At 51.0% G+C, this 20,982-nt stretch overlaps 3 protein-coding genes across 3 annotated transcripts; 2 read left to right on the top strand and 1 right to left on the bottom strand.

Annotated features, from left to right (window-relative positions):
- Positions 1-2,071: 2,071 nt before the first annotated feature.
- TREMEDRAFT_64572 (uncharacterized protein) lies at positions 2,072-4,532 on the top strand (the record flags this gene model as incomplete). Its single annotated transcript, XM_007006786.1, has 5 exons — positions 2,072-2,144; positions 2,198-2,452; positions 2,516-2,613; positions 2,740-3,188; positions 3,239-4,532. The coding sequence occupies 5 exons, from the start codon at positions 2,072-2,074 to the stop codon at positions 4,530-4,532; spliced, it is 2,169 nt and encodes a 722-aa protein (XP_007006848.1).
- A 4,417-nt stretch (positions 4,533-8,949) lies between these two features.
- On the bottom strand, positions 8,950-10,401 carry TREMEDRAFT_64569 (uncharacterized protein; the record flags this gene model as incomplete). The annotated part of the gene is made up of 2 exons (XM_007006785.1): positions 8,950-9,319; positions 10,061-10,401. The coding sequence occupies 2 exons, from the start codon at positions 10,399-10,401 to the stop codon at positions 8,950-8,952; spliced, it is 711 nt and encodes a 236-aa protein (XP_007006847.1).
- Positions 10,402-15,038: 4,637 nt separating this feature from the next.
- TREMEDRAFT_64568 (uncharacterized protein) lies at positions 15,039-15,371 on the top strand (the record flags this gene model as incomplete). The annotated part of the gene is made up of 1 exon (XM_007006784.1): positions 15,039-15,371. The coding sequence occupies one exon, from the start codon at positions 15,039-15,041 to the stop codon at positions 15,369-15,371; it is 333 nt and encodes a 110-aa protein (XP_007006846.1).
- Between the last annotated feature and the right edge of the window lie 5,611 nt (positions 15,372-20,982).

Raw genomic sequence — 20,982 nt, 5'->3', positions numbered from 1 at the left:
TGCATTTGGTGTATCCCTCAGTCACGAGGACCAACTAACTAGCATTGGCCCAACTGTCAGGAGTTCCTTCAGTTATAGGTGTGATTCGAGGGACAAGATCCGCAACTGGTCAAGCACGGTAGCAATCTAGAGTCACAGACAGGTGAAGATACATTGTCTAAAGAGCAAAGTAGTGTCACGAACCATGTCGTAACATCCCTGATAACTACCATCACCGACCCTCCTTTCACCATCACCAACCACCACCCGAACCACTGAGACCGACTACGGCAAAGATACGAGATCCTAGAGGGTATTTGTCACGATAACCCCGGCTAGCGGAGAACTACGGCGAGCTTGGGTTGTGCGGAGGAGAAGTTGCACAACCACTAGACTTGTGTGGTTGAAGATCGAAAGGTGTGGTCAAAGTGGCAATGTGACCGAAGGTATGCTCAAAGGATCCCAAAGTGTTGGCGAGCGAAGTGAAGTAGGCCGAAGATGTATGTCAAGACTATGGAAGGCCTATGGAAGACTATTGTCACTTTTGTAACTTATGATAGATTGATCCTTGAAGAGGATCAAGACAAAATGTGCTCCTTATATATCCATCGTTTGGTCCTCCCGGTGTAGCGCCCCCTCTCCGGGCGGCGTCATCCTGACGCCAGCCTGAATGGTCCCGTCCCATGCTGATCCGTGCTGACCCAGCCTGATCCGTAGTGACGCCAGCCTGACCCAATGTCACGGACGGGGTCTATTCCCCAGAGGGTAGGCAAGGTGACTGGAATGGGGCTGTAACCCAATACTTGTCTCTGGCTCGTAGAGCTTGAGGAGTATACAGAGGGTGACAAGGGACTGAGGGGACTGCAAGATGTCAGGCTGGGACTGACTGGATTGACACAAGATCCATAGGTGGGGAACAATGTCACGGCCGTCGAGCAACTTCTTCCTAATAGACCGACGGTCGACGAACCTCGGCTAACTTCACGCTTCTGAGTCGATGTCTCACCCAACCAGGAGGGCGCAGACGTCGAAAGGAGTGTAACTACGGCGTACTTCGCCGTAGTTACTCTGACTAAGGTTTTGTTCTATTGATGGCGATGTATCTCGATGTATAGCTATCTCTATTTGTCTTTTACTACTGACAACAATCAAGGATCGCAGAAGAACTTCAGCGATCTTCTCAGCTAATATAACCTATCCCTCCTAGACGTTCATCCAACCCTCCCGCGCTTTGACGTACTTCAACGCACTTCGTCCAACTTCTCCGAACCCCGGCCACCCTCCTCCTCCTTCGACTAACTCCGTCTAATATCGCCGCACTTCTGCTCCCATTGTCCCTACCTAGCCTAACTCCGCCTAACTTCACCGCACTTCTGCTCCCATTGTCCCTATCTACCCTAACTTCATCTAGCTTCGCCGTACTTGGTCTCAGAGGTCCTGAGTTACGTGTAGAGTAAAGGGGTTTGAGTCGTGATGGGGTTTTGATGGTCAAAGGAGGGTCGTTGTTGGTGGAATAATCGAGGTGTCACGACGTAGTTCGTGACAGTCGCCCCCTTCTTTAGCTGCGAACGTCCTCGTGAGCGATTACACCCGTACTGTGGCAAGAAAACTTAGCAGCGCAGTACCTCCATCCTATCTTTCTCCAATTTTATCCCTCGTCCTTCTGCTCCCTGCGCCGTACTTCGTAGTTGAGCCTCCTTCCACTTTGAAACCCGAGAGTGAGACTCCCCTAACTTCGTCGAGGTCTGCCGTAACATACCCTGCGTCTTTTGTAGGTGAGACACGCTTCCCGGATGGTAGCCGAACAACACCGTTGTTTGTCGAAGTAACCCTCGTTTATATTGAGATGAGACACTATAGCGTGGGAAATTTGATCGTCCCTTTGTTTGCCTTTTGTTGATGAAACACGAAGCTTGCTGCATGTTGACGACGAGGGGGTAGGTCTGATTATACTAAATACTGAGAAGTTCGTTGAGCTTCTCTCTCTTCCCCATCTGTTTTCAAAACTTTCCATCTCTCTTACCTAGAAAACAGATTTGTTACCTTGACCAGCCGTCTCGTCTTTTATTTTCTTCTTAAGTATTTTAACGTCATGGCCCCCCCTACTCCCACCTCTAACCCTTTCGCCGCCATGAGGAACTTTGGTGGTATGGTGTCGTCTGCTCGTGAGTCTTTCCCCTGTACTTACCGCACTTCGCCGCACTTGGCTGACGTTCAGTTTCCTTCGGTGATAGGTCTCGCCAAGTTTCCTCTCTTGGCCTCGGCACTCTTTCCCTGGGGGAACCGTCTGGCGCCGACTCGCCTCCTCGCTCTGCTTCTCCTCCCGCCAGTCCTCCTGCCGGTTCTCCCGCCCGTTCTCCCTCCGCTTCTCCTCCTCCTCCTGGTTCTCCTTCCGCTTCTCCTCCTGCTGTTTCTCCCTCCGCTTCTCCTCCTGCCGCCAGCCCTCGCCGCAGGACGCCCGCCTTTCGTCCTGGTGAGTCTCCGTCCTCCTCCGACCAGGAGTCGCTCAGTGGTTCGGAGTCGGACGATCAGTCAGACTTCGAAGGAAAAGGGGGTGATTATAGTGATGAGGAGGATCAGGATCGTGAGGGTGAAACTGAGTTAGAAGATCTCTCAGATGATGATATGGTGGCGGTTAGTGTAGAGGATAACAATGTTGATAGTCCTGAGTGTGAGTTCTTCGCCCAACCTCCTATACCTTCGCCGAACTTGGCCTTGTTTATCTGTTCTTTAGCTTCCTAAGACATTGCTGACTCGTAGTCGTTCGCGTTTCCCCCGCTCCCCAAATTGTGGGCCAGAAACGACCTCGTGCCCTTTCCTCCTCTTCCTCTTCCTCCTCTTCTTCTTCTCCTTCCGGGGTCCCCCCCCCCTCCCAACGCCGACGCTGCCGCTGCCGCTGTTGCCGCCGCCCGTCCTGTCGCCGCTCTCCGTCCCCCTGTCGTTCCCCGTCCCGCCGCCGCCGCCGCTGCTCCTGTCGCCGCCGCCGCTCCTGTCCCCGCCGCCGCTCCTGTCCCCGCCGCCGCCGCCGCTGCTGCTCCTGTCGCCGCCGCCGCCGCCACTGCTGCTCCCCTCTCTTCTCCCCGAGGGGAGCCTTCGCCCAAACGGGCGAAGAGGTCATTGCGTGAAGAAGAGTATTTGTGGAATAAGTTGGAGTCTGAGCCTGGTCGTTGGGTTGCGGTTGGTGTCGATGAGGCGTGCGATCGTTGCAGGTGAGTTCCCCTATTCGTACTTCGCCTAAGTTCTCCTTGCTAATTAGTAGACGTGAGATCATCACGTATAATCGTCCGAACTGGCCCTGCCTCAAGGCAGTCCGGCCACACAACAAGGCCCTCCGTTGTGCTTCATGCACATCTGGTCCCTGCTCCTTCTGTCCCGTCTCCTCTGCTCGGGACATCCCGCCCCGTCCCTCCGACTCTTCGCCTTTCCCCCCTCCTCAGACTCCAGCGTCTGTCCCCCGTTCGCGGGTACCTCCTTCGTCTCTCCGGTCGGTTCGCCGTACTTCGCCGGACCTCCGCCCGTCGCCTCCGTCGCCGTCGCCCTTCGCTCCTGTGGCCGGCCCATCACGTCTCCCGGCTGTTCCTCCTTCGTCTTCCCGCCGTCCTTCGGCCTCTGCTCCTTCGGCCTCCCGTCCTTCGGCGCCACGTCCGTCCTCTCCAGTGGTAGCTTCTCCTCCGGCTCACAGCACCCGAAGTCGGCGTCCTTCTGTTCCTCCGGCCGCTTCGGCGGCCCCTCCCGTCACCCCTCCCTCTGCTTCCCAGAAGACACCGAAGTCTTCTTTAAAGAAATCAAAAGGGAAATCTAAAGAGAAGGAGGTTGCCTTCAATGATGGTGATGTGGAAGGTGAAGATACTCAGCGTGCTGGTCCCTCTGCTCCCCGGTTGTCCCTCGTCCACCCTCGTATCTCCCTGGACGTCCGTATTCCTGAGGACGAAAAGGAATTCGCCACTTATCGTTCTCTCGTCCTCGGTCTCACTACTCAGCTCGAGGCCGCCCGAAATGATACATCTCTCCTGCTTGACTTCTCTTCTCGTCAAGCTAACGCTTTAAACAATCTTACTGCGGCGTTAGTAGATGTAGTCAACACTGGGGCTCTGGACGACGAAGCAAGGACGAGGTTAGCGGACGTCTCTCGCCGAAGCCTTACTGAGATAGCCGATGTTCGCCGAAGATTGTTCGACACCCCCTCACTAGTCACTCCTATGGCGTATGAGCCACCACCGTCCCTTGACTGGTTAGGTTGCCGTAGTAGTTCTCGTGTCCCAGCTTCCGCCCAGGCTGCTCTCGACCTCCTCAGTCTTCCCTTCGAGTGTCTACGGACCATACGTTCTCTGTGGAGGACTCCGAGCATGCAAGCTGCTCGAGATGTCCAGGACTTCGGTGACTTCTTCGGGGCTATGAATCGGGCATGGAATGCTTCTCTCTCTACTGCGTTCCCGTCTGAGACTCTCGATCTACCTTCGGTCATCGGTCGCCTCCACACCAATCCCGCGGGACCGAGTGGATCGAAGGAGAAAGGAAAAGGAAAAGGTAAGGGTAAGAGTAAGGACAAGTGAGCGGTACGTAGCTGTAATCCTATGTTGTATGCAGTACGTTCTATCTCCTAGCCCTTCGCAGTCGCCCTTCCTTCGGCTTAGTAGGGTGAAGTTCGTGGAACTTCGCCAATATGTCATCAGCTCCATCGACGTTCTCCACTGGTTCCCATGATACTGAGTCGTCTGTTCCTTCGTAACCTAACCACTCCACCAAGTACTCTAACTTTCCTGATCTCTTATTTACTCTAGAGTCTACAATGTCTTTTACCTCCCACGATTCCCCTACATTATCTACCTCTACTGGGCCAGGTGGTTCAGCTTGCTGACCAGGGAATACTGGAGGATGATAAGGACGGAGCAAGGAGACATGGAATACATCATGGATACCTGCCATCGTTCCTGGTAGTTCCAATTTACAGGCATGAGAACCTACCTGCCGTACTACTTTGTACGGCCCACTTTGCTTAAGGTCCAGCTTCTTCATTGGTCTCTTAGTCTTGATATTCTCTAACGACAGCATGACTAGGTCACCTTCCACGAAGTTCGGCGTAGTTCGATGTTTCCTGTTGTATCCTTCGGCGTACTTCTCGTTAGCTCTCTCGATTCCCTCAATACATTCTTTGTGTATTTCGGTTAAGTCTTTTACCACTACTGTAGCAGCAGGTACCTCAACCTCACTGGTCTTAATCTCTTCAGCCCACCGAGGGTGGTACCCATAGTTCGCATAAAACGGTGTCTTGTTTATCGCAGAATGGTGGGTGTTGTTATAAGCGAAGCTCGCTCGAGCAAGCAGCTTTGACCAGTCGTTTTGCTGATAAGAAGTGAAGATTCTAAGGTATAGTTCGAGGGATTGATTTGTTCGTTCGGTCTGTCCATCAGTCTGTGGATGATATGCAGTAGAGAGGTGTAGTCTTATCCCGAGACTATCGGTCAGGTTCTTCCAGAACTTCGAGGTGAATTTTGATCCCCTGTCCGATACTATGTTCTCTGGTAGCCCATGCTGGGCTACCACATAGTCCATTATCAGCTCTGATAGCCCAGTTGCGGTCAACTTCGTCGTAGTTGGGATAAAAACCGCCCATTTGGTCAATCGGTCCACTACTACCAGTATCGAATTATACCCATGGGAATTCGGGAGTTCTTCAATAAAATCCATCGAGATACTGGACCAAGGTTTCGTAGCCACCTCCAGCGGTTTGAGCTCCCCATGAGGTTTCTGCCTGTTAGTCTTCGCTCTCTGACATACCGCGCATCCAGCAACATAATCTTCGACATCCTTCCTTACTCCAACCCAGACATAATCCCTCAGGACTAGTTCAAGGGTCTTCGCCGAACCTGGATGACCGGCCAAGGCTGAGTCATGTCGCATCTTCATGATTTTTAGCCGAGCATCGGCGTAGTTTGGCACATAGGTACGATCATCGAACGTGAGGAACCCCCTTGAGCTCCATCCTCCACGAAGTATTAAGGGGGACCGCGAACTACGGCGTAACTCGGCGACCGACTCTGGTTCCTGTACGTTATCTTGACATGTCGGATGGGAGCACTCAGCACAGGTTACTCCCAATAGTTCTTCTCTAACCTCCTCCACCTCTTCGTCTTCTTGTATCCCAACTATCAAATCCATAGGATCAATGAGGTCGTTTTCCCGTACTTCCTTTGTACCCTGTAAAGCTCAAAGTAGGTGTTGTAACCCAGAGCTAGTGTCGTCAAGTTCGTCGAACTTCGGCAAACCTTGAATGAGATTGCTCTCTTGCACCATGGTACTCCCTTTTCCCGAGTGGTAGTCCGCTCTTCTCGATAATCCGTCCGGCAGTGTGGCTTGTTTTCCTGGTCGATACACCATTTTGAACCTGAAGTTAGAGAGCTCTTCGACCCACCTACCCTGTCTAGGGCTAAGTTGTTTAGGTTCCATCCAATACGTCAAATTCAAGTGATCTGTGAGAACTGTAGTCTCTACCTGTAGCAGTAAGTGTCTCCTTCTTCTGAAAGCCTCAACGATAGCTAGTAACTCCTTTTCGCCTACCGTGTAGTTCAACTGCGCCGCCTGGAACGCTCCGGACTCGATAGCCACCGGATGTTCTTGCCCCAACTCGTTCACCTGCGAAATTATGAAACCCCAGCCGAAGAACGACGCATCTGTTTGTAGTAATGTCTTCAACGAGGGATCTGTCACGGCCGTCGAGCAATTACTTCCTAATAGACCGACGGTCGACGAACCTCGGCTAACTTCACGCTTCTGAGTCGATGTCTCACCCAACCGGGAGGGCGCAAACGTCGAAAAGGAGTGTAACTACGGCGTACTTCGGCGTAGTTACTCTAACTAAGGCTTTGTTCTACTGATGGCGATGTATCTCGATTTATAGCTATCTCTATCTGTCTTTTACTACTGACAACAATCAAGGATCGCTGAGGAAGTTCAGCGATCTGTAAACTATCTATACTACTCCTCTCTTCTCATAGAACGTCCCTCAACTCCTGCACTGCCTCACGCTCAGTCCTCTTCGTTCAACTTTGCCGTACCTCGCCATATCCCCGATATCCTACTCCGCTCACTTCGACTAACTTCGCCTAACTTCCCCTGTTCTGCTCTCCCTCGGTTCCCTTCCCCTAACTTCGCCGTAGTTCTCCGCTAGGCGGGTTTATCGTGACAAATACCCTCTTGGTTCTCGTAACTTCGCCGTAGTTGGTCTCAGTGGTTCGAGTGGAGGTTGGTGGTGGTGAAAAGGAAGGTCGGTGATGGTGAAAGGAGGGTCGGTGATGGTGGTTGTCAGGGATGTTACGACGTAGTTCGTGACAGGATCAAAGTGAGCCAATACTGGGGCCCTACACATCCTCTCCTTTAATTCCTTAAAAGCTCTTTCCTGTTCTACTCCCCAAACAAACGGTACATCCTTCCTGGTGAGATCATTGATTGGTTTAGCAATTCTGGAGAAGTTGGGGACAAAACGCCGATAATAACTGACAACTCCCATAAATCCTCTGCTCTCTTGCAAGTTCCTAGGACGAGGGAAAGACACGACAGCATCGATGTATTCCGGATTACTAGAAATCCCTTCTCGCGAAACCACGAACCCCAGGAATACTACCGAATCTCTTTCAAACTCGCACTTACTTGCTTTTACGAACAAATTCGACCTTCGAAGCACTTCGAACACCTTCGCCGTAGTTCCTCTTAGTTCCTCCAATGTTTGACCATAGATGAGTATATCATCTATGTAGACCACTACTCCCTTTCCCAACAGCTCTCGAAAACTTTCATTCAAGAAGTGCTGGAAAACAGCAGGAGCATTCCGTAGCCCATCTCGGACAACAAGAGACTCGAACATACCGTACTGGGTCCTAAATGCTGTCAAGTGCTCGTGTCCTTCCTTTACTCGTAGGAGTTGATAAGCCCCAATTAGATCTAACTTGCTGAAATACCTCGCTTTTCCTAGCTCTTCGGTTATCTGGCCGATCAGAGGCAGCGGATAGGCGTCGGGTATCGTTGCCTCGTTCAACTTTCGGTAATCAATGACCATTCGCCATTGACCTTTGGCTTTCTTCGGTACCAAGAACATCGGTGATCCGTAGGGCTAATTACTGGGTCGAATTCTTCCGGCCGATATTTCGCGATCTAGGATGTCTCTCAGCGCACTTCTCTGATCTTCTCCAAGCGAGTAGAGTGGAGCAACCTTCAGGTTCGCCCCCTCCTTAAGATCAAACTCCAGGTCATAGCCTCTCGAGGGAGGTAATTCTTCACCTCCCTTCCTTGGGTTAAAAACATCAATGAACGAGTGGTATTGTTCAGGAACCACCTGATACAATTCCTCCTGCTCCTCCGGACTCAGTTCATCCTGGTCATCTTTGTCTCGGAGATCTATCGCGTCCGTCGGAGTCGGCAGCCCTATGGCCGCTAACTTCGCCGCACTTGGTGGGGTTGGGGTGGGAAATTTCACCGAGTTGTCTTTTCCATCAAGGACAACCCCTTCCCTCCTCATCCAATCCCACCCTATCACAACATCTGCGTCGCAGAGCGTTGTTACATCGAGACGAGCGGATCGCACTTCGGCGTCCTTCGTCAAACTAAATCCGACTTCGACAAACTCGGTGATGGGTCCAGCGACACTCACCGAGCGGTCGAACATGTGAACGGGTACGCTCACCTGATATCGCCTCTTTTCTACACCTATCTTCGCTGTGGCCCTAGGGCTTATATATGAACAAGTAGCTCCAGTGTCCCAGAGCGTAGTTAGCTTTACTCCATTAATGAAAATGTCCGATTTAGGTTGATCTCTGGAAACGGAAGGGATGAGAAGATGATTATCGACACTGCATGAACAAGGGGTACTGAGTGGTGTATTTTTGTATTCACAATCCTCTGGCTCCATCAGCTGTGCTTCTTTTATAGGTTTAGGAATGGTGGCCGAGAGAATATGGCGGACCCGCCGAGCCTCGCCTACTGCGACAGGTCCTCTTCTTTTCCCTGGTCCTCTTCCAAATCTACTTCTCCTCCAACCGCATTCAAGTTCCTCCTCTGTCCGAGAGGTACTGCGTTCCCTCCCGATCCTCCACCACGTTCTCCGAACTTCTCCCCCCATGGAGGCAACAGTCCAACCTTAACCTTAGCCTCCCTTACAGGACATTCCTTCAGCCAATGTCCTGTTTCACCACACTCCGTGCACTTCCCCTCTTTCCTCCTTGTCTCCCTCAGATCGGCGCTCGGCCTAGGCCATTTTCGGCGAACTTCGTCGATGTTCGGCGGCGCACTCTTTACCACCGTCGACGTCATGGTCGCTTGGACACCAACCTGCGCCGAAGGTTGTCCCCTTTCCCATTTCTTCTCTTCTTTCTTCTCCGCCCTCTGACTTTCCACCACTGTTGTTGTCTTTGTCCCTCCTTCCCTCCTCCTCTCTGCCTCCTTCTCCACTTGTCTCCTCCACAGGCGGTTGTCCAAGGGAATTACAAACTCCAATAGCTCTTTCACAGTCCCAAACGATCTACCATGTCTTGCAATTTCATCCAGGAGGTGCGATTTTAAACCTTTCTTAGCCCGATCGACTAAGTTTCCGTCATCAGACCACTTGAGTATCGCCACATGTCGCTGAAAGGCAGAGAAGTAATCCGAAGCAGAGCCGGTTTGTTTAAGATCATTGAGCTGTCGGGCTGCAGTTCCTTCTTCATCTGGTTCGCCGAAGTTAGTCTTGAGATACTTGACGAATTGGTTGTGCGCCGTGAGGTATTCCGGCAGAGGCCTTTTCGATAGATCGGGTTGAACAGCAAGAAGGGGAGTTTCACGTAAGTGAGAAATCATGAAAAAGACCTTCTTAGTGTCGTCGGGGAAAAGGTGAGAGTTTAATTCGAAGTGTACGTCGCATTCAGACAGAAAAGCGGTTAACTTATTCCGCTCTCCCCTCCAAAAATCTGGGTTAGGCAACTTTATCCCCTTCCTTTGTTCCCCAACTGCGCTTGGAGTCGCCGAAGTTTGCCGTCCCATGGCGTACCTCACTCCTTCTGATATCCCTTCTGCAATTCCCCCCACTGTCTCCCTTTCTCTCCTTTGCTCCCACTCCTCCCTACGCCTTCTCTCCTCCATCATATCCTTGTTCATATTTGCCACCATCTGCATTAAGGCCAACATTACCCCTTGAGTCCCTCCTTCTCCGAAGTTCGTTCCACCTCCATTGTTTTCTGGCCGTGGGGTTTGATCCGATCCCACTGGGGATCCAATAGGTGGGAGAATATCGGCCACAGGTGTAGGAGGATTAGACGGTACTGGTGGAACGGACTCATCTCCTTGAACTGACCCCCCTACGCTATCTTCCACCCCAAGGTCCTGTCCCATCGCTCTTCTAAGCTCCTCCAATGCTCTCCTCTCATTATCCTCCATCCTGTCTTCACCCCTACTCATGCCTCGCGTAATTCTCCTTTCCGGTTCCATATTATCTTCGTACTTCTCCGAGGTTCGCGCGGGTCGTCGGTAAGAGCGATCCTTGATACTGTCACGGCCGTCGAGCAACTTCTTCCTAATAGACCGACGGTCGACGAACCTCGGCTAACTTCACGCTTCTGAGTCGATGTCTCACCCAACCAGGAGGGCGCAGACGTCGAAAGGAGTGTAACTACGGCGTACTTCGCCGTAGTTACTCTGACTAAGGTTTTGTTCTATTGATGGCGATGTATCTCGATGTATAGCTATCTCTATTTGTCTTTTACTACTGACAACAATCAAGGATCGCTGAAGAACTTCAGCGATCTTCTCAGCTAATATAACCTATCCCTCCTAGACGTTCATCCAACCCTCCCGCGCTTTGACGTACTTCAACGCACTTCGTCCAACTTCTCCGAACCCCGGCCACCCTCCTCCTCCTTCGACTAACTCCGTCTAATATCGCCGCACTTCTGCTCCCATTGTCCCTACCTAGCCTAACTCCGCCTAACTTCGCCGCACTTCTGCTCCCATTGTCCCTATCTACCCTAACTTCATCTAACTTCGCCGTACTTGGTCTCAGAGGTCCTGAGTTACGTGTAGAGTAAAGGGGTTTGAGTCGTGATGGGGTTTTGATGGTCAAAGGAGGGTCGTTGTTGGTGGAATAATCGAGGTGTCACGACGTAGTTCGTGACAAACAACCTGTTTGGAGGGGGTATTTATCCCCATCAAGCGGGTTGCTCAACATGTCTACGGAATAAACTAGAAAGCGCAAACATGGGAAAGATTGCTCAACGAGCAGACTGAATTACTACTTTGGGGAAGTGGAGGCAGGCACTGAATGTTCCGGACTATGGATGATTGCTCAGCAATCAACCAGAGTTACTACTTTGGGAAGGTAAAGGCAGGCACAGAATGTTCCAGAGTGTGGAGGCTTGATAAGCAAGTGGAGGTAAATGTGGAGGCAATGGTGGAAGGTTCCAGCATGTGGAGGTGGAGGTGGAGGTATTCAGGGGTATGTGTTTCAAGTGTCTGATTGCGCAAAAGCACTTTGACAAGTGGCAGATAGGTGATGTATGACACCCAAGGTGGTGTCAGTTTGACCCAGGGTGATCCGTACTGACCCATAGTGGCGTCAAGGTGACATCAGGCTCCTCCAGTGTGGTGCGGGCCGCGTTGTAGTGGTGCCACCATGGCTCGTACTGTACCACAGTGGCGCGGGGTGATGTCGGGGTGATGCCAGGGCGATGTCAAGGTGACGACAGTGACACCAGGGTGGTGAAGTATGAAGGATGTAGCGAGTTGTGGAGCAATAGGTCGAAGAGATGTTGTAAGGTGTTGTAGGTGTTACGAGCCTGTCGAAGTAGGCAATAATGGCAAATCGGTTGTAGAGTGACAGGGTCGTAACAACTTGCTCGGATCCTTCGCAAGTCACTTTAGCCGTCTGTCACGAACTACGCCGTGACACCTCGATTATTCCACCAACAACGACCCTCCTTTGACCATCAAAACCCCATCACGACTCAAACCTCTTTACTCTACACGTAACTCAGGACCTCTGAGACCAAGTACGGCGAAGTTAGATGAAGTTAGGCTAGGTGGGGACAATGGGAGCAGAAGTGCGGCGAAGTTAGGCGGAGTTAGGCTAGGTAGGGACAATGGGAGCAGAAGTGCGGCGATGTTAGGCGGAGTTAGTCGAAGGAGGAGGAGAATGGCCGAGGCTCGGGGAAGTTGGACGGAGTGCGTTGAAGTACGTCAAAGCGCGGGAGGGTTGGATGAACGTCTAGGAGGGATAGGTTATATTAGCTGAGAAGATCGCTGAAGTTCTTCAGCGATCCTTGATTGTTGTCAGTAGTAAAAGACAGATAGAGATAGCTATAAATCGAGATACATCGCCATCAGTAGAACATAACCCTAGTTAGAGTAACTACGCCGAAGTACGCCGTAGTTACACCCCTTTCGACGTCTGCGCCCTCCTGGTTGGGTGAGACATCGACTCAGAGCGTGAAGTTAGCCGAGGTTCGTCGACCGTCGGTCTATTAAGAAGTAGTTGTTCGACGTCCGTGACAGTATCAAGGATCGCTCTTACCGACGACCCGTGCGAACCTCGGAGAAGTACGAAGATAATATGGAACCGGAAAGGAGAATTACGCGAGGCATGAGTAGGGGTGAAGACAGGATGGAGGATAATGAGAGGAGAGCATTGGAGGAGCTTAGAAGAGCGATGGGACAGGACCTTGGGGTGGAAGATAGCGTAGGGGGGTCAGTTCAAGGAGATGAGTCCGTTCCACCAGTACCGTCTAATCCTCCTACACCTGTGGCCGATATTCTCCCACCTATTGGATCCCCAGTGGGATCGGATCAAACCCCACGGCCAGAAAACAATGGAGGTGGAACGAACTTCGGAGAAGGAGGGACTCAAGGGGTGATGTTGGCCTTGGTGCAGATGGTGGCGAATATGAACAAAGATATGATGGAGGAGAGAAGGCGTAGGGAGGAGTGGGAGCAGAGGAGGGAAAGGGAGACAGTAGGGGGAATTGCAGAAGGGATATCTGAAGGGGTGAGGTACGCCATGGGACGGCAAACTTCGGCGACTCCAAGCGCAGTTGGGGAACAACGGAAGGGGATCAAGTTGCCTAATCCAGACTTCTGGAGAGGAGAGCGGAATAAGTTAACCGCCTTTCTGTCTGAGTGCGACGTACACTTCGAATTGAACTCTCATCTCTTCCCCGACGACACTAAGAAAGTCTTTTTCATGATCTCTCACTTACGCGAAACTCCCCTCCTTGCTGTTTAACCCGATCTATCTAAAAGGCCTCTCCCAGAATACCTCACGGCGCACAACCAGTTCGTCAAGTATCTCAAGACTAACTTTGGCGACCCAGACGAAGAAGGAACTGCAGCCCGACAGCTCAGTGATCTCAAACAAACCGGCTCTGCTTCGGATTACTTCTCTGCCTTTCAGCGACATGTGGCGATACTCAAGTGGTCTGATGACGGAAACTTAGTCGATCGGGCTAAGAAAGGTTTAAAATCGCACCTCCTGGATGAAATTGCAAGACATGGCAGATCGTTTGGGACTGTGAAGGAACTATTGGAGTTTGTGATTCCCTTGGACAACCGCCTGTGGAGGAGACAAGTGGAGAAGGAGGCAGAGAGGAGGAGGGAAGGAGGGACAAAGACAACAACAGTGGTGGAAAGTCAGAGGACGGAGAAGAAAGAAGAGAAGAAATGGGAAAAGGGACAACCTTCGGCGCAAGTTGGTGTCCTGTTACGACTCGAACCTGGCAGGCCTTGGGGCCAGCGACGAGTAGACGGCGGAAGTCGTAATCGGCGAGCTTGGGTTGTGTTACGACCTGGCTAACCAGCACCAGGCCATACACTGGCCATGCATGTGACATCTTATGCCACTGCGCTAAAAGGCACAATATCGCAATCAGCCCTATGATTGCGATCCGGTTATAACCTGATGTCACGACTGAGGTTGCAGGGTCGTGACAGGAGCCCCTCCTTTAAGGGCCGAAGTCCCTTGAGGCCTTCAGGTTTAGTACCCAAACCTATTATGGTTTGACAGCGCTTTGGGTTCGATTCTCAGAGGGAGAGACTTTTGGCGGCGGACCTCACCCGCCACTGCCACATCCCACCAATGTGGCAGAGCAAATATGATGCGCTCTGGGTGGGGATCGAACCTGCTACTGTTTGATTGCGATATTCTGTTACGACCTGGCTAACCAGCACCAGGCCATACACTGGCCATGCATGTGACATCTTATGCCACTGCGCTAAAAGGCACAATATCGCAATCAGCCCTATGATTGCGATCCGGTTATAACCTGATGTCACGACTGAGGTTGCAGGGTCGTGACAGGTTGTGCGGAGGCGAAGTTGCACAACCACTAGACTTGTGTGGTCGAAGATCGAAAGGTGTGGTCGAAGTGGCGATGTGACCAAAGGTATGCTCGAAGGATCCCGAAGTGTCGGCGAGCGAAGCGAAGTAGACCGAAGATGTATGTCAAGACTATGGAAGGCCTATGGAAGACTATTGTCACTTTTGTAACTTATGTAACTTATGATAGATTGATCCTTGAAGAGGATCAAGACAAAATGTGCTCCTTATATATCCATCATTTGGTCCCCCCGGTGTAGCGCCACCTCTCCGGGCGGCGTCATCCTGACGCCAGCCTGAATGGTCCTGTCCCATGCTGATCCGTGCTGACCCAGTCTGATCCATAGTGGCGTCAGCCTGACCCAAGGTGGTGTCAGTCTGACCCATGCTGACCCGTACTGACCCATGCTGACCCAAAGTGGCGTCAAGGTGACGTCAGGCTCCTCCAGTGTGGTGCGGGCCGCCTCGTAGTGGTGCCACCATGGCTCGTACTGTACCATAGTGGTGCGGGGTGATGTCGGGGTGATGTCGGGGTGATGTCGGGGTGATGTCGGGGTGATGTCAAGGTGACGACGGTGACACCAGGGTGGTGAAGTATGAAGGATGTAGCGAGTTGTGGAGCGATAGATCGAAGAGATGTTGTAAGGTGTTGTAGGTGTTACGAGCCTGTCGAAGTAGTCGATGATGGCGAATAGGTCGTAGAGTGACAGGGTCGTAACATGTCCAAGCGGCCATGACGTCCACGGTGGTAAGGAGTGCGCCGCCGAACATCGACGAAGTTCGCCGAAAATGGCCTAGGCCGAGCGCTGATTTGAGGGAGACAAGGAGGAAAGAGGGGAAGTGTACGGAGTGTGGTGAAACAGGGCATTGGCTGAAGGAATGTCCTGTAAGGGAGGCTAAGGTTAAGGTTGGGCTGTTGCCTCCATGGGGGGAGAAGTTCGGAGAACGTGGTGGAGGATCGGGAGGGAACGCAGTACCTCTCGGACAGAGGAGGAACTTGAATGCGGTTGGAGGAGAAGTAGATTTGGAAGAGGACCAGGGAAAAGAAGAGGACCTGTCGCAGTAGGCGAGGCTCGGAGGGTCCGCCATATTCTCTCGGCCACCATTCCTAAACCTATAAAAGAAGCACAGCTGATGGAGCCAGAGGATTGTGAATACAAAAATACACCACTCAGTACGCCTTGTTCATGCAGTGTCGATAATCATCTTCTCATCCCTTCCGTTTCCAGAGATCAACCTAAATCGGACATTTTCATTAATGGAGTAAAGCTAACTACGCTCTGGGACACTGGAGCTACTTGTTCATATATAAGCCCTAGGGCCACAGCGAAGATAGGTGTAGAAAAGAGGCGATATCAGGTGAGCGTACCCGTTCACATGTTCGACCGCTCGGTGAGTGTCGCTGGACCCATCACCGAGTTTGTCGAAGTCGGATTTAGTTTGACGAAGGACGCCAAAGTGCGATCCGCTCGTCTCGATGTAACAACGCTCTGCGACGCAGATGTTGTGATAGGGTGGGATTGGATGAGGAGGGAAGGGGTTGTCCTTGATGGAAAAGACAACTCGGTGAAATTTCCCACCCCAACCCCACCAAGTGCGGCGAAGTTAGCGGCCATAGGGCTGCCAACTCCGACGGACGCGATAGATCTCCGAGACAAAGATGACCAGGATGAGCTGAGTCCGGAGGAACAGGAGGAATTGTATCAGGTGGTTCCTGAACAATACCACTCGTTCATTGATGTTTTTAACCCAAGGAAAGGAGGTGAAGAATTACCTCCTTCGAGGGGCTATGATCTGGAGTTTGACCTTAAGGAGGGGGCAAACCTGAAGGTTGCTCCACTCTACTCGCTCGGAGAAGATCAGAGAAGTGCGCTGAGAGACATTCTAGATCGCGAAATATCGGCCGGAAGGATTCGACCCAGTAATTCGCCCTACGGATCACCGATGTTCTTGGTACCGAAGAAGGCAAAAGGTCAATGGTGAATGGTCATTGATTACCGAAAGTTGAACGAAGCAACGATACCCGACGCCTATCCACTGCCTCTGATCGGCCAGATAACCGAAGAGCTGGGAAGAGCAAGGTATTTCAGCAAGTTAGACCTAATTGGGGCTTATCAACTCCTACGAGTAAAAGAAGGACACGAACACCTAACAGCGTTCAGGACTCAGTACGGTATGTTCGAGTCTCTTGTTGTCCGAGATGGTCTGCGGAATGCTCCTGCTGTATTTCAGCACTTCTTGAATGAAAGTTTTCGAGAGCTGTTGGGAGAAGGAGTAGTAGTCTACATAGATGATATACTCATCTATGGTCAAACGTTGGAAGAACTGAGGGGAACTACGGCGAAGGTGTTTGAAGTGCTTCGGAGGTCGAATTTGTTCGTTAAAGCTAGTAAGTGCGAGTTTGAAAGAGATTCGGTAGTCTTCCTGGGGTTCGTGGTCTCACGGAGGGGAATTTCCAGTAACCCGGAGTACATCGATGCTGTCGTGTCTTTTCCCCGTCCTAGGAACTTGCGAGAGAGTAGAGGATTTATGGGAGTTGTCAGTTATTATCGGCGTTTTGTCCCCAACTTCTCCAAGATTGCTAAACCAATCAATGATCTTGTCACGCGGCGCCGCGTGACATTATCCTTTCCCATCAAACGAAGTTCCTTTGGACATCAGTTCGCCATCAACGACCCAGTTCGCATGAACTTCACCACCCACGAGGGTATTAGGAGGCTAACTTCGTCGAGGACGAAGTTAGTCATGTAGGAACTTAGGGGGATACGAAGTTAGGAAGATACGAAGTTAGGGAGATACGAAGTTAGGAGGATACGAAGTTAGGAAGGCACGAACTTCGTCGGGGACGAAGTTCGTGAGGTACGAAGCTCGGGACGTCGGGTTGAACGAAGTTCTGCGTTGACGAAGTTAGGGAAGGACGAAGTACTTAAGGGCCGAAGTTCCCAGAGATCTTTGACGATCTCTGGTTGTTGTCTTAGTGATAGAAGTTAGTAAAGTACGAAGTTATTACACCCAGAAGTTATTGTCACCTATTTCATATCTCGAACAACGAAGTTGGTAAAGGTCGAAGCCCACGAAGTTATTGGCCGTCGGTCGTAGGAAGTTAACGAAGAAGCAACCCTGTGACAGTACCAGAGATCGTCCTTACCGACTCTCCAGTAACTCGTGGGAAGATATATGTGGACTAGAGGAAAAGAACGAGAGAGAAGAACGGCTGAAGCAATGTCGAGGAACGAACAGGGGGATAATCAAGGTAACCTAGAACCTCGCGGTTCTAGGGATTCGTCTTTTCTCTCCCAACCACCTTCTGACGCATACTTGGGCGATCCATGGGTTGAGGGAGGTGATCAAGGGAGAAGATTAGAGGAAGAAGATGGGGGGTCGACTGGTGGAAGAAGTTCGTATACATCGCGACCTAGGGGAGGGAACTCACCGGAGAGATTTAAAGAAGATATTAGGGATGGGATGCTGGTGGAAATGATGAGAGCGCTGAGAGAATTGAAGGCGGCTGACAACCAGAAGAGTGAGGCTCTGACAGAGATAGTACAAGAACTTCGTCGAGGACAGCGGGGAACTAGAGAAGGGTCGGCGACAACTTCGTCAACTCGAGCGCCGAAACCGAAAGATCCGGACGAATTCGATGGGTCAAGGGAGAAGCTCACTGGGTTCTTGACTCAGTGTTCGTTGGCGTTGAGTGTGATGAAGGATAGGTTTGAGAGTGAGGAGCAGAGTGTGTTGTGGATGGTAGGGTCCTTACGAGGGGTTGCACTGCTGGCGGTGCAGCCTCATCTACTTTCTACTCCTCTTCCCCCTTTCCTCTCAAAACGTTCTGAGTTTGCTGTGTGGATGAAGAAGAACTTCGGTGACCCAGATGAGAGGGGTACGGCTATTCGGGGGTTGAGGGAATTGAAGCAGAAGCAAGGGAAAGCATCAGCGTACTTCGCTGAATTCCAAAAGTATATTGCTATATTGGGGTGGACTGAGGAGGAGATGTTAGTGGCTCAGGCTATTAACGGATTGGACGAAGTTATGAAGGACGAGCTTTCCCGGAGAGAGGAGATTGGGACTATGGAAGAACTGAAGGCAGTGGTGATCAGATTGGACAATAGAATGACTGAGCGTTGGGTGGAGAGACAGGCTAATGGGCAGAAAACAAGCTGGGGAAGAACGCCTAACTTCGTGCAATCAACGGCGAAGTTAACGACGACACCCGCGAAGAATCCTGTGGGCTCGGTGTTGCCTCCTCCCCCAGTTCGGAGTAACTTAGTGACAGGATCACAGGGTTGGAAGCAAGGGGATCCTCTTACCCCTAGACCTAGTTTCGACCAGAGGGAAAAGTGGAGGGCCGAACGAGCGTGTTTGGAGTGTGGTGGCCAAGGACACTATGTGAAGGACTGTCCCTTGGTAGCGGCTAAGGTAGCTCAAGGAAAGATGAATCCTCCGGAGATGTGGAAGAGTTCAAGGAATAGGGGAACAGGAGGGAATGCAGTAGCTGTGGGGGAGTCGAGGCAGATGAATGCGGTAGCAGGGGAGGATGTGGATGAGGGAAAAGGCCTGGACCCGTCGGTTTGAGAGAACGTCGGCGGGTCCATTTCTCTGTCCTCTCTGCTATTGTTCCTTCTGATATTAAGAGGAAAGAGCTGACAGTAGCAGAACCATGTGTATACGAAGATGGACATTTCATCACGATACCCATCACTAATGCGAGACAACCAAAAACAAAAATCAACGTAAAAGGGGCCCAGGTGGTCGCCTTATGGGATTCAGGAGCGACCAGTTCATATATAAACCCAAAAACAGTGGAGGAGTTAGGATTGGAAGTTATAAGATACCCAGAGGAAGTACCTGTACGTATGTTCGATGGTTCAGAAAGTATTGGTGGCCCCATCACGAAGTTCGTTGAAACGGGGATTCGTGTGTCAGTTGAGGACGAAGTTCGTATGATTCGGTTGGACGTCACGAAGTTGTGCGATGCAGATGTGGTGATAGGATGGGAATGGATGAAGAAGGAAGGAGTGGTCCTGGATGTTAGGGAGGAGGTAATAAAGATCCCGGGTAGACAGAAAAGAGAAGGGGAGAAGTTAGGAGCGGTTTTTGGGTTCAAGGAAGGGGAGGTTTTAGGGCCTAGAGACTCGGCGTTGGAAGACGAACTTAGTGAGGAAGAACAAGAAGAACTGCTGGAAGTGGTACCTTCTGAGTACCATGTTTTCTTGGATATCTTTAATCCTAAGGTAGGAGGAGAGACATTACCTCCAAACAGAAGTTACGATTTGAGACTGGACCTAGTGGAGGGGGCGAAGTTAAAGGTGGCCCCGCTGTACTCGTTAGCTGAAGATCAGAGAAAGGCGTTAAGGGAGATTCTGGAGAAGGAGGTAGCGGCTGGTAGAATTCGAAAGAGTAACTCGCCTTATGGGTCACCTATGTTCATGGTTCCCAAAAGGGTAAAAGGACAGTGGCGGATGGTGACGGATTACAGGAAGTTAAACGAAGTTACCATTCCAGACGTTTATCCCCTTCCATTGATCAGTCAGATTACTGAAGAATTAGGTACAGCAAACTATTTTACGAAACTCGACTTGATGGGGGCATACCAATTGTTACGAATTGCTGAAGGATACGAGTATCTGACAGCATTTCGTACACAATACGGAATGTACGAGTCGTTAGTGGTTAGGGATGGTCTACGAAATGCGCCTGCTGTGTTCCAGCACTTCTTGAACGACATCTTTAGGGATTTACTAGGGGAGGGGGTCATAGTGTACATCGACGACATTCTGATTTATGCTAAGACTAAGGAGGAACTTAGGAGGTGTACGGTAAAGGTATTTCAAAGACTTAGAGAAGCTAAATTGTTTGTGAAGGCGGCGAAGTGTGAGTTTGAACGAACTTCGGTGGTGTTTCTCGGGTACGTAATTTCAAAATCAGGCATTTCGGCAAACCCAGAATACGTTGCTGCTGTACAGGATTTTCCTCGACCTAAGAACTTACGAGAATCCCGAGGGTTCATGGGAATGGTCAGCTACTACCGAAGATTCGTCCCGAACTTCTCGAAACTTGCGAAGCCTCTGAACGATCTTACTCGCAAGGATGTAAGCTTCACATGGGGAACTGAGCAAGAGGAGGCGTTCAGAGTGCTGAAGAAGAAGTTATGTGAAGCTCCAGTGCTAGCTCACTTCGACACCTCCTTGAAAACGATTATGCAGGCAGATGCCTCGTTCTTTGGATGGGGATATATTATCTCACAGGTTGATAAAGAAGGTAGGGAACACCCTGTGGCTATAGAATCGGGAGCTTTTAAGGGTGCTGAGTTGAATTATACTACGGGGGAAAAGGAGTTGTTAGCAATAGTCGAAGGTTTCAGGAGGAAGAGACACTTATTACTACAGGTAGAAACGAAGGTCTTGACAGATCATCTTAATCTGACATATTGGATGGCCCCGAAACAATTGAATCCTAGACAAGGTAGGTGGGTAGAAGAACTGGCTAACTTCAGATTTACGATGATTTACCGTCCCGGGAAGCAAGCGACGCTGCCAGATGCCTTGTCAAGACGACCGGACTATCATCCCGGGATAAAAGGAATAACGACGGAACAAGAGGAGAATTTCGTCCAAGGGCTGCCGAAGTTCGACTCGGAAGATGTTACTGAATCAAGCCTGGGACACATGCTCCGGGCT

This window comes from Tremella mesenterica (assembly GCF_000271645.1).
Source record: "Tremella mesenterica DSM 1558 unplaced genomic scaffold TREMEscaffold_11, whole genome shotgun sequence".
Lineage (NCBI taxonomy): Eukaryota > Fungi > Basidiomycota > Tremellomycetes > Tremellales > Tremellaceae > Tremella > Tremella mesenterica.
The sequence above is the reverse complement of the archived record's forward strand: the minus strand, read 5'-3'. Positions and strand labels throughout refer to the sequence as shown.